Source organism: Typopeltis vanoorti, chromosome 4, assembly GCF_054136105.1.
Source record: "Typopeltis vanoorti isolate ZY-2024b chromosome 4, IOZ_Tvanoo_1.0, whole genome shotgun sequence".
NCBI classification, from domain to species: Eukaryota; Metazoa; Arthropoda; class Arachnida; order Uropygi; family Thelyphonidae; genus Typopeltis; species Typopeltis vanoorti.
In genome coordinates this window covers 94,131,089-94,145,919 of record NC_143552.1, presented here as the reverse complement: position 1 = coordinate 94,145,919, position 14,831 = coordinate 94,131,089, and the positions used below count along the sequence as shown (strand labels likewise).

General features: G+C 36.2%; 1 protein-coding gene across 5 annotated transcripts in view; it reads right to left on the bottom strand.

The window, feature by feature from the left end:
- LOC150107502 (focal adhesion kinase 1-like) overlaps positions 1-14,831 on the bottom strand; it is a 496,861-nt gene that overhangs the window by 146,070 nt on the left and 335,960 nt on the right. For all 5 annotated transcript variants that reach the window (XM_090391922.1, XM_090391925.1, XM_090391923.1 and 2 more), the window contains one exon: positions 10,419-10,623. In XM_090391922.1, coding sequence (XP_090248048.1) covers positions 10,419-10,623 — 205 coding nt within the window. The remainder of the gene's footprint in view (positions 1-10,418; positions 10,624-14,831) is intronic.

The window sequence follows — 14,831 nt, the reverse complement described above, 5'->3', positions numbered from 1 at the left end:
CGAAAATGGAATTATAATTGAGGGGAGGAGAGTTAATCAGTGCACTAAAAACCTAGTATTGGCTTAACAGAAATTATAAAAATCCATAGTGAACTAATATCATTTTGAAATGATATTTTGCAAATAAAATTACAGCAAAAGAAGCAAAAATATATCTATTCAAATTGTTTTGTCAACTAAAATAGAATTGTAGCTAAGAAAATCTTATTGCACAGTTTAAATTAAACATATTTGGTTGTTTGATAATTAAACATAAAAATTTATTGTTTTAATACTGACCATATTGTAATGCGTACAAACATCCTACATTCTTTGCCTACCAGTTTCGCTAGCAAACTCTAGCTTTTTCAAGGCGTTGACAGAAAAGCATAAAAAACTAGTAAAAATTGAAAGGAACATAAAAACGTTGTGAATAATCTAGTAGCTCAGATTACATGTTAGCATGACAGAGACTGAAAGGACTTATTGTTCTTATTCATTATCACGCATGAGTGTTTGTTGTAAATGCGTAATGTGATTACTGGCTAGCTGTAGTTCAGATAGATTTAGAGAGAGAGGATCAGGTTTTTCCACGATCTGTTTAGAATAGTACCCTGATTTCTGTTGAGGTTTCCGCCAGTTATTAACACTATTGTGGCTTCCTTGAATAAATGATGTCTGTAGTAGTCATCCAAATATGGCATGGAGCTGTTTTGCCACTCGATCATGTGGTTAGACGTACAGAAATGATGTGCTAAGCCAGATGAAATACTTCTGTTGAGGTTTACATTACCAACATGTTCTTTTTGTCTGATCTCTAAACTCCATGAAGTTTGTCTGATGTAGGCAAGACCACAGGAGCAAGGAATGTAATATACTCCTGGATATTTGTAGAATGGCACCTAATCTTTTGGGGATCCTAAAACCTGTCTGATGCTGGTGGTTGGTTTGAAGACCACTCTGATGTTGTAGGCTCTTAGTATTCTGGCTATTTGATAAGAAATTGACCTGATGAAAGGGATCACTAGAGTAGAAATGTGCTGGGAGCTTGATTCTTCTTGTCTGGGGTTGTCACCATATAGATATTTTTTGATGATGTTCGGAGGATATCCATTTTGTGATAATGTGTGGGATATTAGTGAGAGTTCAGTCTATGTATCCTCCTTTTCTGATATAAACTTTTGGGCTCTATTTTTCAACATGTGGATAACGCTCAGTTTGTGTGTCCTGTGATGGTTTGAAGTGTAATGAAGATATCTTCCAGTGTCTGTAGGCTTTCTGTAAATAGATAATTTGACACTATTTGATTGTCTTTTTATCAAAATGTCTAAAAAATGCAGTTGGCTGTTGTTTTCCACCTCCAGAGTGAATTTTATCTTGTTACGTATTCAGTTGATTTTATTCACAAACGATTTTAGGTTTTCTAAGCTGTCTTGCCATATAATGAAAATATCATCTACATATCTCACCATATAGGTGGTCTAGGGGGGATCGTGGAGAGAATTTCTTTTTCAAGTTTTTCCATGAAAAGGTCTGCAAAAGACGGTGATAGCAGGCTTCCCATTGCTAGGCCTTCTAATTGTTGGTATATAGTGTTGTTAACCTCGAAAAAATTAGACTGAAGGCAGTGTCTAAACATCTGTGTGATGTCTAGAGGAACGAGGTCTTGAATGATGTTTATTACCTCTTCCACTGGAACATTGGTGAAAAGGGATACAACATCTAGACTGGCTAGCATGTCTGTTGGTGCAATCTTAATGGCTTGGAGTTTATTTGCAAAGTGCTGACTATTCTTGATATAGGATTCTGTTGATCTTATTTTATTATTTAATAAGTTTACAAGATGCTTGGCCAAAAGGTAAGTTGGGGATGACCTTCCATCAATAATTGGACGAAGAGGTATATCCTTTTTATGTATTTTAGGTGTCCCATATAGTCTGGGAGTGATGGGATGTGAGGATTTTAGTGCTCTTCACTTCTTCTGGCCAAATGTTACAATTTCTGATTAGTTGGTTTGTTTATTTATGATTTTTTATGGTGGGGTCTCTGTCTAGGATCTTATAGGTAGAGTTGTCTGATAGTAATACGTTTAACTTATTATGATAGTCTTTAGAGTTAAGGATAACTGTTGAATTTCCATTATCAGCCTTTGTAATGATGATATCTTTATTTTTCTTCAAGTTGAGGATTATCTTTCTATCATAAGGAGACGTGTCGAGAATAGGTTGTTTGGCTTTGGCTAGGATTATGGTACTTTTGAATCTCATAGTGTTGGCTAAGTTTTGCAGTAGTGGATATAGGCCTTTTTCAATTCCACACCTGAAATCCATTTTAGGAATGTGTTTGGGTGTAATCGCAAAGTTAAAACTTTTTTTGAGAATGGCAGATTCATTTTTTGTGAGACTATGATTCGACAAATTAAAGATCACTTTGTCGTCCGGGAGGTTGTTTTGTGTCCGATATTTTTTCTTGTAAAGTTCATTGAATTTCCTAATTTGTTTGTCTTTATAAAGTTTGAAAGTTTTTTCATAACTGCGTTGTATCATTTGATCTATTTGGTTCCATATGGTATATTCTAAATTGTTAGAAATGTCATCAAAGAGCTGACGACAATTAATATTACTTTTATTTAGTTCATACCTCGTGTGTTGAATCGTTTCTCTTACCAGTGCCAATCAATGAAGTGCGTAGATAAATTTTTTTAGCTGATATAGAGTTGATATGACCTCTGACTATGAGAAACTTTGGAATGATGGAGAATTCCCTGCAACGTTTAAAGAACATTAGGTGGTTCAAAAGTTTGGCCTTTCTGCATTTTTCTCTTTCTATGCACCAAACTTTGTGTTTGGTTAAACTGTTTAAATTAAACACATTTGGTTGTTTGATAATTAAACATACAAATTTATTGTTTTAATACTAACCACATTGTAATGCGTACAAACATCTTACATTCTTTGCCTACCAGTTTCGCTAGCAAACTGTCTAGCTTTTTCAAGGCGTTGACGGAAAAGCATAAAAAAACTAGTAAATGCAAATTGAAAGGAACATAAAAACATTGTGAACAATCTAGCAGCTAAGGTTGCACGTTCGCATGACAGAGACTGAAAGGACTTATTGTTCTTATTTATTATCACGCATGCGCGTTTGTTGTATACGCGTAATGTGATTACTGGCTAGCTGTAGTTCAGATGGATTTAGAGAGAGGATCAGGTTTTTCCACGAACTGTTTAGAATAGTACCCTGATTTCTGTTGCGGTTTCTGCCAGTTATTAACACTATTGCGGTTTCCTTGAATAAACGATGTCTGTAGTCGTCATCCAAATATGGCTTGGAGCTGTTTTGCCACTCTATCGTGTGGTTAGACGTACAGAAATGATGAACTCTCACTAATAGCCAACACATTATCACAAAATGGATATCCTCTGAACATCATCAAAAAATATCTATATGGTGACAACCCCAGACAAAAAGAATCAAGCTCCCAGCACATTTCTACTCTAGTGATCCCTTTCATCAGGTCAATTTCTTATCAAATAGCCAGAATACTAAGAGCCTACAACATCAGAGTGGTCTTCAAACCAACCACCAGCATCAGACAGGTTTTAGGATCCCCAAAAGATTAGGTGCCATTCTACAAATATCCAGGAGTATATTACATTCCTTGCTCCTGTGGTCTTGCCTACATCAGACAAACTTCATGGAGTTTAGAGATCAGACAAAAAGAACATGTTGGTAATGTAAACCTCAACAGAAGTATTTCTTCCGGCTTAGCACATCATTTCTGTACATCTAACCAATGATCGAGTGGCAAAACAGCTTCATGCCATATTTGGATGGCGGCTACAGACATCGTTTATTCAAGGAAGCCACAATAGTGTTAATAACCGGCGGAAACCTCAACAGAAATCAGGGTACTATTCTGAACAGTTCGTGGAAAAACCTGATCCTCTCTTTAAATCCATCTGAACTACAGCTAGCTAGTAATCACATTACGCGTTTACAACAAACACGCATGTGTGATAATGAATAAGAACAATAAGTCCTTTCAGTCTCTGTCACGCGAACGTGTAACCTTAGCTACTAGTTTGTTCACAACGTTTTTATGTTCCTTTCAATTTGCATTTACTAGTTTTTTATGCTTTTCCGTCAATGCCTTGAAAAAGCTAGACAGTTTACTAGCAAAACTGGTAGGCAAAGAATGTTAGATTTTTGTATGCATTACAATATGGTCAGTATTAAAACAAATTTGTATGTTTACTTATTGCACAGTACTAAATCCAGGACTACTGTAACAACTACAAGTACTCCTGCTGAATTCTGTGTATTATGCTAAACAATGCATTGGGGTAAACAGGTTTCTATAACTGTTTGCACACAACATAAGCTGAAAACTATTCATAGAATAAAAATGGAATTATGGAAAAAAAATGGAAAAACAATGGGTCAGTTGCTTGAGACAGACTAAGAAATGCATCACCAAATCCTGATGGGTACTAAATGAGTAATCATTATGGGATTATGGGTGATTTCAATTATCTGAACACTGGGTAACAGAGGAAACTTTTGATAAGAAAGAAGAATTTATTGAGATATTGTGAGACAACTATCTCAAGCAATATGTGAAAGAAGCAACTCTAGACCAGAGAGTCCAAGATTTTATCATAGTATAAGGAGTCTCAGTTAACGATGTGACAGTTTTGCCACAGTTAGTGAAAGTGATCATGCTGTACTGAACCTGGGAAGTAGTTAAGTATATGGATGTTCCAATTAGAACAGGTTACATACTGAACTACAAAGCTGAAAATTATGATAAACTCAGAAGAATACTGTTTGGTCCCACAGTATCAGTTGTGGAAGGGGGAAGATCTCATCAGTGCATGAGGAGCTTTGATACTGTAGCGTTGCTACTTAAATACTGTAGTATCTGAATGCATCCCCTAGAGTTCAATGAACAAATAAGATGGAAATGAAATGGATGTGCAAATTTATTAAACAAGAGATCCGTAAGAGGATGATATGGAAGGAATATTGTTATGAAATACACATGGTCACTTTATTAAGAACTCCTCCCCCATTTCCCTAAATAGGGAGGTGTGTATATAAAGTGTAGGTCAGGAAAGTTACGAGTTGTGTAAAAATAAGTCATATGAAAAGAAATAGACTGCAGACTAAAGGCAACCCCCAAAAATGTTATCATTATGCTGAAAGTAAAACAAAATAAAAATAAAACAAAGAATGAATGTGGAAGAATAACTTTAGTGAATGCAGACGATCTACTTGTGTCAGAAGCAGATATGATTATTCGCATAATGAGTGCTCACTTTGTTAAGATCTATCAACCTGGTGGAGATGTAACATTAGTGCACAGTGCTACCACTACATTGTATGAAGAGATAAAGTTGCATGAGAAGGAGGTTCTAGAGCTGATGTATAACTTTGATAAGAATAGGGACACATGGGAAATCATTATATGGTAATACAATGTTCAGCCAAAGTGGCTAGGTCCTTGACTGGTTTGTATAATTTGAGTCTTAACTTAGGAAAAATCCCACAGAAATGGAATGTATGATATCAACCTGTCAGTATCTCTGGATACCAACCCACCAACTTTTCGAAAGATTTTAGAAGTTGGTAAGCACTCACATACAAAAATGAGTGGATAAACAAAATATACAGGGTGATCAAAATTAAAGTATCCCTATTTAAGGTCTTGTGGAGTGCCACCCAGTGATCCAAATACTGCAAAGCTTTGCAGGATTACATTGAGAATAATGCAGAAGAGAAATCTGAGAAGGAGGGAAAAAAAAAAAAAGGTACTTCTAGAATTCGCCACTAGATGCACTGTATGATATAACAAATGTAGATGATGTAGTAATTTTTCTGTATGTCTAAGAAGGAAAAAAGCAACAAGCATAAATAACCCATTTTTATTCACTTCTATTATGCATTCACTAGCTATACTATTCAATATGCTGCCCTTCCACAGTATACCACAAACTGCATCTCTTACATAGTATGTTCAGCAGCAGCTGATTGGGACTGATGTTATGCACATATTGCATTATGCTGTCTTTCAGTGCTGGCAAATTATCAGGAATGATCCTAATAAACCCTCCATCTTTGAGAAATCCCCACAACAAGAAGTCACGGTCAAGATCAGGTGAACGAGGCAGCCATGCAGTGTAAAATGCATGGCTGATCACTCTGGCTTCCGTGAAAAGTTCTTGAAGAATCTCCTGTACAGATTGACTGATGTGTTGAGGAGGCCCCATCCATGCACAGGCACTGCTATAGCTGTAGCACAACAAAATTGTTTATTATATCGCAATACCTCTCGGAAGTAATGGCCACAGGACCCGAATGGTACTGTGACCTACTCACAGCAAATGTCCTCAAAGAAGAATGGCCCAATGATAAATGAAGCTGTAAACCCGCACCAGACACTAACTTTGGGTGAATGTAAATAAATTCGTTGGATTGGATGTGGGTTTTGCATACCCCATACCTGGCGAATGTGGGTATTTATTCCCCACAATCAACATAGCCACACAGAGTTCAATTTTACTCAAGCAAGGAATGTTAAAGCAAATGTCGGTTGACTTTCAAAGTCCTGCAGGTGCAGCTCCTGTGTCAGGATTATCATGAATGGGTAGAAATGCCGAATCTTCCACAGAATTTTCTAGACAGTTGTGTAAGACACAACTATGTCTTGATACAGCATGTGCACTGCAAGAACCAACATTGCTAATCATGAATTGCTCCACATTGGCAGTAGCAACCTCATTCACTTGTAAACTGGTTGGTTTGTGACCTCTGCCAGGTCTAACTCCTAACGATCTTGTTTCTTCAAAATGACTAATCATTTGTCACAGAGCACATGGAGACAGTGGACCTTGTCGACATTTGTCCAGGTGAGGAAATTCACAGAGTGCAGCAACAACACTGCTATTGTTTAGGTAGTACAGCTTCACGAGCAAAGCACAGTGAGGCAAAGTAAGTGCTATCATCATCATCAAATTCCTGCTATGTACCCTCAAGGGATGTACAGGATATGATAGTACTACATGAAAAATTTACATCATTACTAACTTCCTATCTACAATTTTCCTCCAAATCAGTCTGTTACTTGTCAAGACTCCAACATCAGATCTTATATTTCTATCGTCTAAGGCACTTTGTACAGTATCAATCCACCTATATCTTGGTCTTCCTCTGTGTCGTTTTCCTGCCAACCTGGCAGAATACACTTGTTTTGCTAATCTTTTCTCACCCATTCTATTTAAGTGACCATACTACCTGAGATTAGCTCTGCTAATGCATTCCTGGATGCTGACAATGTCAAGTTCTTTCCTAATATCCTTGTTTTTAATATGATATTGCCATTGATGCCATCTGTTCGTGCTTCTAATCTTTCTCAGGACTCTCATATCTACGGTCTCTAGTGTTTGGTCAAGTGTTTCACTTCTGACCCAGCTCTCAGATTCATAAGTTAAAACTGATTTGAACACTGTCTTGTATACAGATAATTTAGATATATAATACAAGACATTGTTGATTGGTTGTCTATTTCCATATTTAATTTACCATCTTCACTAAAAATTGTGCCTAAGTAGCTGAAATGTTTTACTTGTTCCACAGGTTTTCCGTTCACAACACAGTTGATATTTTCAACGATTTTGCCTATTTTCATTGTCTTTGACTTTTTATTGCTGATCTTCATACCATATCTATTACAACAGTTATTCAATTTAGCAGGGAATCTCGCAAACTTGTAGCGGATTTATTCAGAAGTATAAAATCGTCAGCATTAAACAAAGAGCTGACATTAACACTGCCAATTTTGATATCATGTTTAATACCACTTTCCTTCATAATGTGATCCATATAAATAATGAATAACAGAGGGGATAAAGTACATCCTTGTCTGACACCAGATTTAACATTAAACCACCTTTCTGTACTTCCTTCAATTCTAACTGCTGACTTACAACTCAAATAAAGACTAAGTATTGCTTGATATAATGCCCCATCAACACCATATAACTGGAGCGTATTGAATAGCTTCTCTTTCTTGGCACCTTGTCATATGCCTTTTCCAGATCGACAAAACTTAAATACAGATCATTGTTTTATTCCCATGCTTTCTCAACTATTTGTCGTAAAGTGTAGATCTGATCCCGACAGCCTCTATTTGGCCTGAATCCAGCTTGTCCTTTACCAACTTTTCTTCCACAATTCTTCTCAACCGTTTCTCAAGTATACTTGCATAGATCTTGCCAGGAACACTCAGTAGGGAAATACCTCTGTAATTTTCGCATCCTGACATCTGCCGAGTTGTGTGATATGCAAATTCCATGCATTTGTTCTTTACAATGCCCTTTGCTGGTGAATTCTGGAACTAATCCCCTCCAGATATTGCTTCTACATGACACACACAACGTATTCCTGCAAAGTTTCACAACATTTGGATCCCTCCACAAGGCCTTAAACAGGGATTCTTTCACCCTGTACTTTGTAAAGAACAGCATAGGTTTACTAAAAGGAGGTCATGTCAGAGCAATTTGCTCATATATTATAATACATGTTACAGCTGAGTTGGATAAGGAGAATGGATACACTATGATACTATTGGACTTTGCTAAAGCATTTGATAGGATACCACATGAAAATCTGTTGCACAAATTAGAGAATTATGGGACTAGAATATAAACCTGGATAATGGATGATTGAAGGACAGATATCAGAAAATGTGATATGGAGGAGTGAATCTATCAGATTTAAGGTTAGCACTGACGAACCTTAAGGATCAGCCCTTGGACTACTGTTGTTCAACCTATATATTAATGATATTGGGAAGGATCTGACAGAAGATATTCAATGTTTTCTGACAATACAAAGATAATGCACGGCAATCAAGATTACCACAGATATACGAGGTCTGACACAGAAAAAACGAGACTGTGCCTGTATCTCTTTTTATTTAACAAACTGAGAAAATCAATTATGATCTCCTTCAAAATAGTTCCCTTCTGAGTTGACACACACAGCTGCATATGATGCTGAAACGTTCAAAGCAAATCTGCAGATCATTTTCTGAAAGGCTGTTGAGGATCTCTGTCATTTTTTCTTTCACATCTTCTACCGACAAAAGATTTGAGCACAGACTTGACCTTTGGGGAGAAGTAGAAGTCACAGGGAGCCAGGTCTGGTGAATAGGGTGAGTGCTCAAGCACAGTGATGTCATGATCAACTAAAAACTGCATCAAAGTATTGTGGGCTGGCATGTTGTCTTGGTGTGAAACCCAACTGTTTATCCACAGTTCTGTTCGTTTCCTTCTCATGCGTTCACGTAATTTCGTCAAGATTTCAAGGAAATTCTGCTGATTTACTGTCTGGCTACTGGGAACTCACTCTGCCACCACAATACCCTGGATATCGAAGAAAACAATCAACATGATCTTGAACTTCAAACGACTCAGGCGTGCTTTTTTTTGGTCTTGGAGATGTTGCGGACTTTCACTGCATTGATTGTCGCTTGGTTTCCGGATGATATGCAAATATCCAAGTTTCATCACGAGTAATTACCGAATTCAACAAATCTGGTTCATCTGATCCAAACAAAGTTCCTTGCGATGTTCTTTTTGTTCATCTGACAACATTTTTGGAACCATTTTTGCACAAACCTTTTTCATGTTCAATTCTTCCATTAAAATGCGTTAAACATTTTCCCTGTTCAAATGAACTTTCACAGTTACAGTTCGAACACCCAACCTTCTGTCTTTTTGAATCACATTTCGCACTTTTTTAATGCTGTCATCGGTAACTGCTGTGCATATATCATCATCATCTTTCACACTTTCTCTACTTTCCGAAAAAAAAAGGGTTATTTTTGTGAACTTATATCCTGGGACCAAACCAAAATTTGTGGATTTTATTTCAACAATGAGAGCTACAATATGCAGATTTAATATGCTGATGTTCTTTTTATAACTTTAAGGTTGATAAGCCTTTTATTTCCCTTCTACCTTCTATACTTGGAGATCCCAATTAACATCTTACAAACTTCATTTGAACAAAATGAAGTATGACTTCCTACTGATATTCTACTTTTATTACAGCTTTAAGCAATATAAAAGTTTCTCCATTCCATCCTTTTGCTGGTGTTATCAGAGCAAGATACTTCCCATAGGCTTTACATGGCAGTTCCATTTGACTTATCTATGTGAACTTTTAGATTTTAACAAATTTTTCTGTACAATGCTCTGTTTTATTTAAGCCTAATATTTCTGTCTGTGTTGAACTTTGTTTACCCTAATGTTAAAATTCTATGATGAAGCTTAGAAAAGAAATTATTATAGTGCAAATGTTTGAGCATGTACACAAATGCTCATATAAGGAACTAGTGCATGCACCATCTAATTTAGTCTCAAAAAACTTACCGTAAAACAGTTTTTATTTCCTTAAAACTGGGACGTTTAGAAGGTTCATATGACCAACACTGTGACATTAAGCTATACAGACGAGGTGGGCAACCAGGTGGAAGTGGAAGTCTTTCTCCATTTTCTATCCGACCAATTACATCATTATTCTTTACACCTTGAAATGGTTTTATGCCCAACATCAAAATTTCCCACATGCATACACCTAAAGATACATAAAACATCCATGAAAGCTAATAATATGAATCTTATCAAAATTTTCATTTCATCATTTTTTTTCAATTTCAAATTTTTCAAAAAAAAAAAGTTCTGAGGGGAAAAAGTTTTTTTCTTGATTTACTATTTAGCATAAAAGAAAAGGTACATTACAAACTTTCAAGGATTTTTTTTTTGTGTGCGTGTGTCCCCCCCCCCATGAAAAATTGTAAACAATCTACAGTATATTAATACTGTGAGTGGGCTATGGATTTTTCATATATCAAAAAGTGGTTTAGATACCACCCCTTGAAACTTTTGAAAAACACTTCAGGCCTCTAATAAGCATTTCTCAACCATCTAAAATATCTGAATTAAATATAATCTTACTTTCTATACTATAATAGAAACAAATGAGAATAATTATCTTCCAGAATTTGTCTACCGGCAAGTTTCAAAATGACTAACAACACACACATGCACGCAATCTTTCACAAAGGTAATTACATGTCCAGGAGGTACTAAAGGTTAAGAAGCATTTCCCTGTGAGATCTTGATTCTTAGTGACATGTTGCACAGTTTCAATGTACTGGCATGGTGAGGAGGAGAGGAATGCAGATATTATCATTCTCCATTTAGACTGATCTATAGATGGAGCTTTCCAACTGTTTGTGACGGAAACATTTCTTAATACACACCTTGAGGTTATCCCTTTGTCCGTGTTACCAACGTGCTGTCAAAATATTGAAACTGAATCCCATGAAAAGCTGTCAACTTATAGTACATCGGCACCCAGTGGTGTAGCCGGGGGATGTCTGCCCCGGGTGGCACTTTTTTTTGAACTTTTGCAGTTAATTCTAAAATAGTCTCGAGAACTCTTTTCCAAATATTGTAATACTGCTGCAAATTTTTCTCACAATTGCTGTAAGTGCTGCTAGTTGTGAGAAGAGTTTTTCTAAATAAAATTTGATTAAGAATTATCTACATTACTATGATTTTGTAACAGAAAAGCAAGAAAAATAACATTTCAGAATGTTGAAATTAAAGTTTAATTTCAAAAATAAACATAGTGTTTTAATTTATTTCCCTCTATGTCGTTTTGACTTTTTGTAGTATTTTTGGTGTGTATTGAGGGGGCGGCAACAGCTCTAGCTACGCCACTGTCGGCACCATAGGTAGGCTAAGGATAAGACATCTCAGAACTCTGCTTTGGAACGTGGAACTTTTTAAAGTCACTTTGGGCATCTAATAAACAAAGTCAAAGTCTCACACCAGGCAACAAAAATCATCTAAAGAATTTTTTTCGAAAGTATAGAGCCCAAAAGGCTTCAATTTGGCATAAGGTAAGATATTAAAATAGGATAAAATATTAAACGAGGATATTATGGATCCAAACATGTTTTATAGTCAAATATAGAAAGAAACTTATGAAAATGTTTCAAAAAAAAATTTACCAGAGAACTTAGACTTTCAGCATTAGAGTTGCCTTGGTTCGCACTAATTAAAAAACACAAGCTATCCACAAGAGATAAGATAGAAACCTAGGTTTTTGCCTTATCTCTGATGAGAACCAACAGTTCGAGACAACTGTCAGGCCACTGAAAACCTAATTTAAGAACTAATAAAAGGCAAAAATATGAGCAAGGCATGTGTCTTAAGTAATGCAAACCAAAGCAATTCTGATGCTGGATATTACTTCTCTAACTCTATTATGGTGACTTGTTGTATTCTTCCATTCTGAAATTGAACTTAATTATTTTTAACATTTTCAAAGAAGCCTGTGAAAAAAATTAGCTTATGAATAAACATCAAAAAGACAGGTGCTTTACCACCTTGCTACAGCTGATTCAGCGCAAATACCTGCCATTCAGGTGGAGATGGAAAAACTCTGGAACTTTGCTCATAAGATTCTGGTATATTTTTGAAACTTTAAGTTTCTTTCTATATTTGCTATAAAACATGGCTGGATCCATAATATCCTCTATTTTAATATTGCATGAAGACTTTCACAAACATCCATGCCATGAAGGATTCAAATCCACAGCCTGTTGGTTGGAGAGCAGGTAAGCTATACACTCAGCCAACCAGACCAAAAATCATTGCTGCAGCTAGCTTCATCAGAACACTGATGTTAGTACTGCTATCTTTAATTCAAGTGGATCTGAAGGATTCTTTCAAGGTAGTATCAGCAGCAATATTTCAGGTACTTGCAGTGTGTCACCCACAGTCTTCAACCTTACAGCAAAACTGGAATGAAAACAATTATAAATCATGAATGTTCTAGTCAAAGACTTGCTTTTTCAAATGTCCAAAAGCTGGTGTATTTCAAATGACAGTGAGTTTTCTCATCAATTTTTTTTTTCACAAGATTCTTTTGAAAATGATAAAAGATGATTTGAAGTTCAGTTTGAACTTCAAATCATCTTCAAAATCATCTTCAAAATATGACACTGTTGTCAGTATATTAAAGTTCCAAAAGTGATATTTTGGTTGCCTTTGTTTTGAATTGCAGCATGTGCAATTTCACTGTGAAAGGATCTCCAAAATAGCTACCAGATCACACTTGTCATATAGCAGTTTCAAGTTTAAAAAAAAAAAAAAAAAGAATTCTGGACAACCAATCTTTGACAAAATTTTCCAGAGAGCTTCCCAATTAGAATTGGCCATGATTAGAGAGCAGTTCTGAAAAGTAAGCAAATTTCTTTGACCAAGCAGTAAACATGTCAAGTGTTCCAAGGGGTGGTCTGAAAACACACTGAGATCCTATAGGTTTTTTCAGTAAATGGAAGATAATTTAGCACAGTACTGATTAAAATACAAGCAGATATCTTCCAAAGAATGGATAATAGAAAAATGACCTGACAAAAACTTGTATATGACTGACTGACTGCACTTAAATGGATTTGAAGTAAGATGCCTGGAGAAAGTTAAGTTCAGTGAGAGAATGGAAGATCAAGGAAACCAGAGATAATGAGATAAGAGGAACAAAAGGAGTTTTAGCATTGATTTAGCCATTTTAACTTATCAAAAATTATATGTAGTAGCGAGACAGTCATAGAAATATAATGTAAAGAATATTGTATTTTCAGAAAGTTACAAAGAGAACAGAATGCCGGTAGAATATTATTGATGAAACAGCATCACAACCACAACAGTAGTAGTTCAGCAGAACAAAATATATAGTTGGTTGCTGCTACAGGCCAGGTGGTGTAGAGGGTGAGACAGATGGCATGCATCCGCAAGTTAGCTCAATGAAATTAGCATGAAGAATCATGTCAGAACTTCAGCTTTAAGAGATTGAAAGAAAGGATATATGGGAGACAACAAGTGAAATTATGCAGCTACTAAGATAATTACCTGAAATAGCATGGGATGGAGAGGGACCTGAGGTTTGAAAGTGTTGGATCTGGTGAAGCATCAGAGGATTTGCCAATGCAACTTTGCTTCTGATAGAGGAGAGTAATCAGGCAACCTTGATTTGGAAGATGACTAAACATGCAGAATATTCAGTTAAGTAGGGGTATATGTGGAACTATAGAGCCAGTACCAAACTGAGGACAGTTGTTTAGAACAATGCCAAGGCATAAACTGCAAAGGATGCTAGTAGTCAATAGGTGTTTGAGAGAAGTAGTATCAAATCAGGTAAGAGTTAAATGAATGAGCAGCAGCAGCATCAAGCAGGAATAGCAAAAAATGTTGTGGAACAAGAGAAATGTGTTCAGTATTGAGCAGTGGTCTCTGTAGCAAGTGAAAGGAAGGATTATCAAAAGATAACTTTATAATGAAAGCAGCTGATAAGGTGGCGACTGATGCAGAAAAAAACTGAATTACTGAGTGATCATTTTGCTATGTCATCCAGGCAGATATAACACAGTAATTGATGTGACAGGCACCAATGTGAGAATAAAGGCAGATGAAGTGTAGGTGTTTAGGATATTAAGAAATCTTAATGTGAATATAGTGATGGGATTTCGTGGGATTGCTTGTGTGTTGCATTACAAGAGAGTATGGGAGTTCCTATAAATCAAGCTATAAGTTTTTCCAGTCATGAAGGATTGGAAAACTTATATCCAAATATCCAAAAGAGTGGAAAGTAAGCAAAACAGTTCCATTACAAAAAAGAAGTGGGACCGTCTGTCCCCCATCCATTCCAGTATATGTAATATACTGGAATGGATGGGGACAGACATAAAAATGGTGACAGAGATAAGAGGGTGG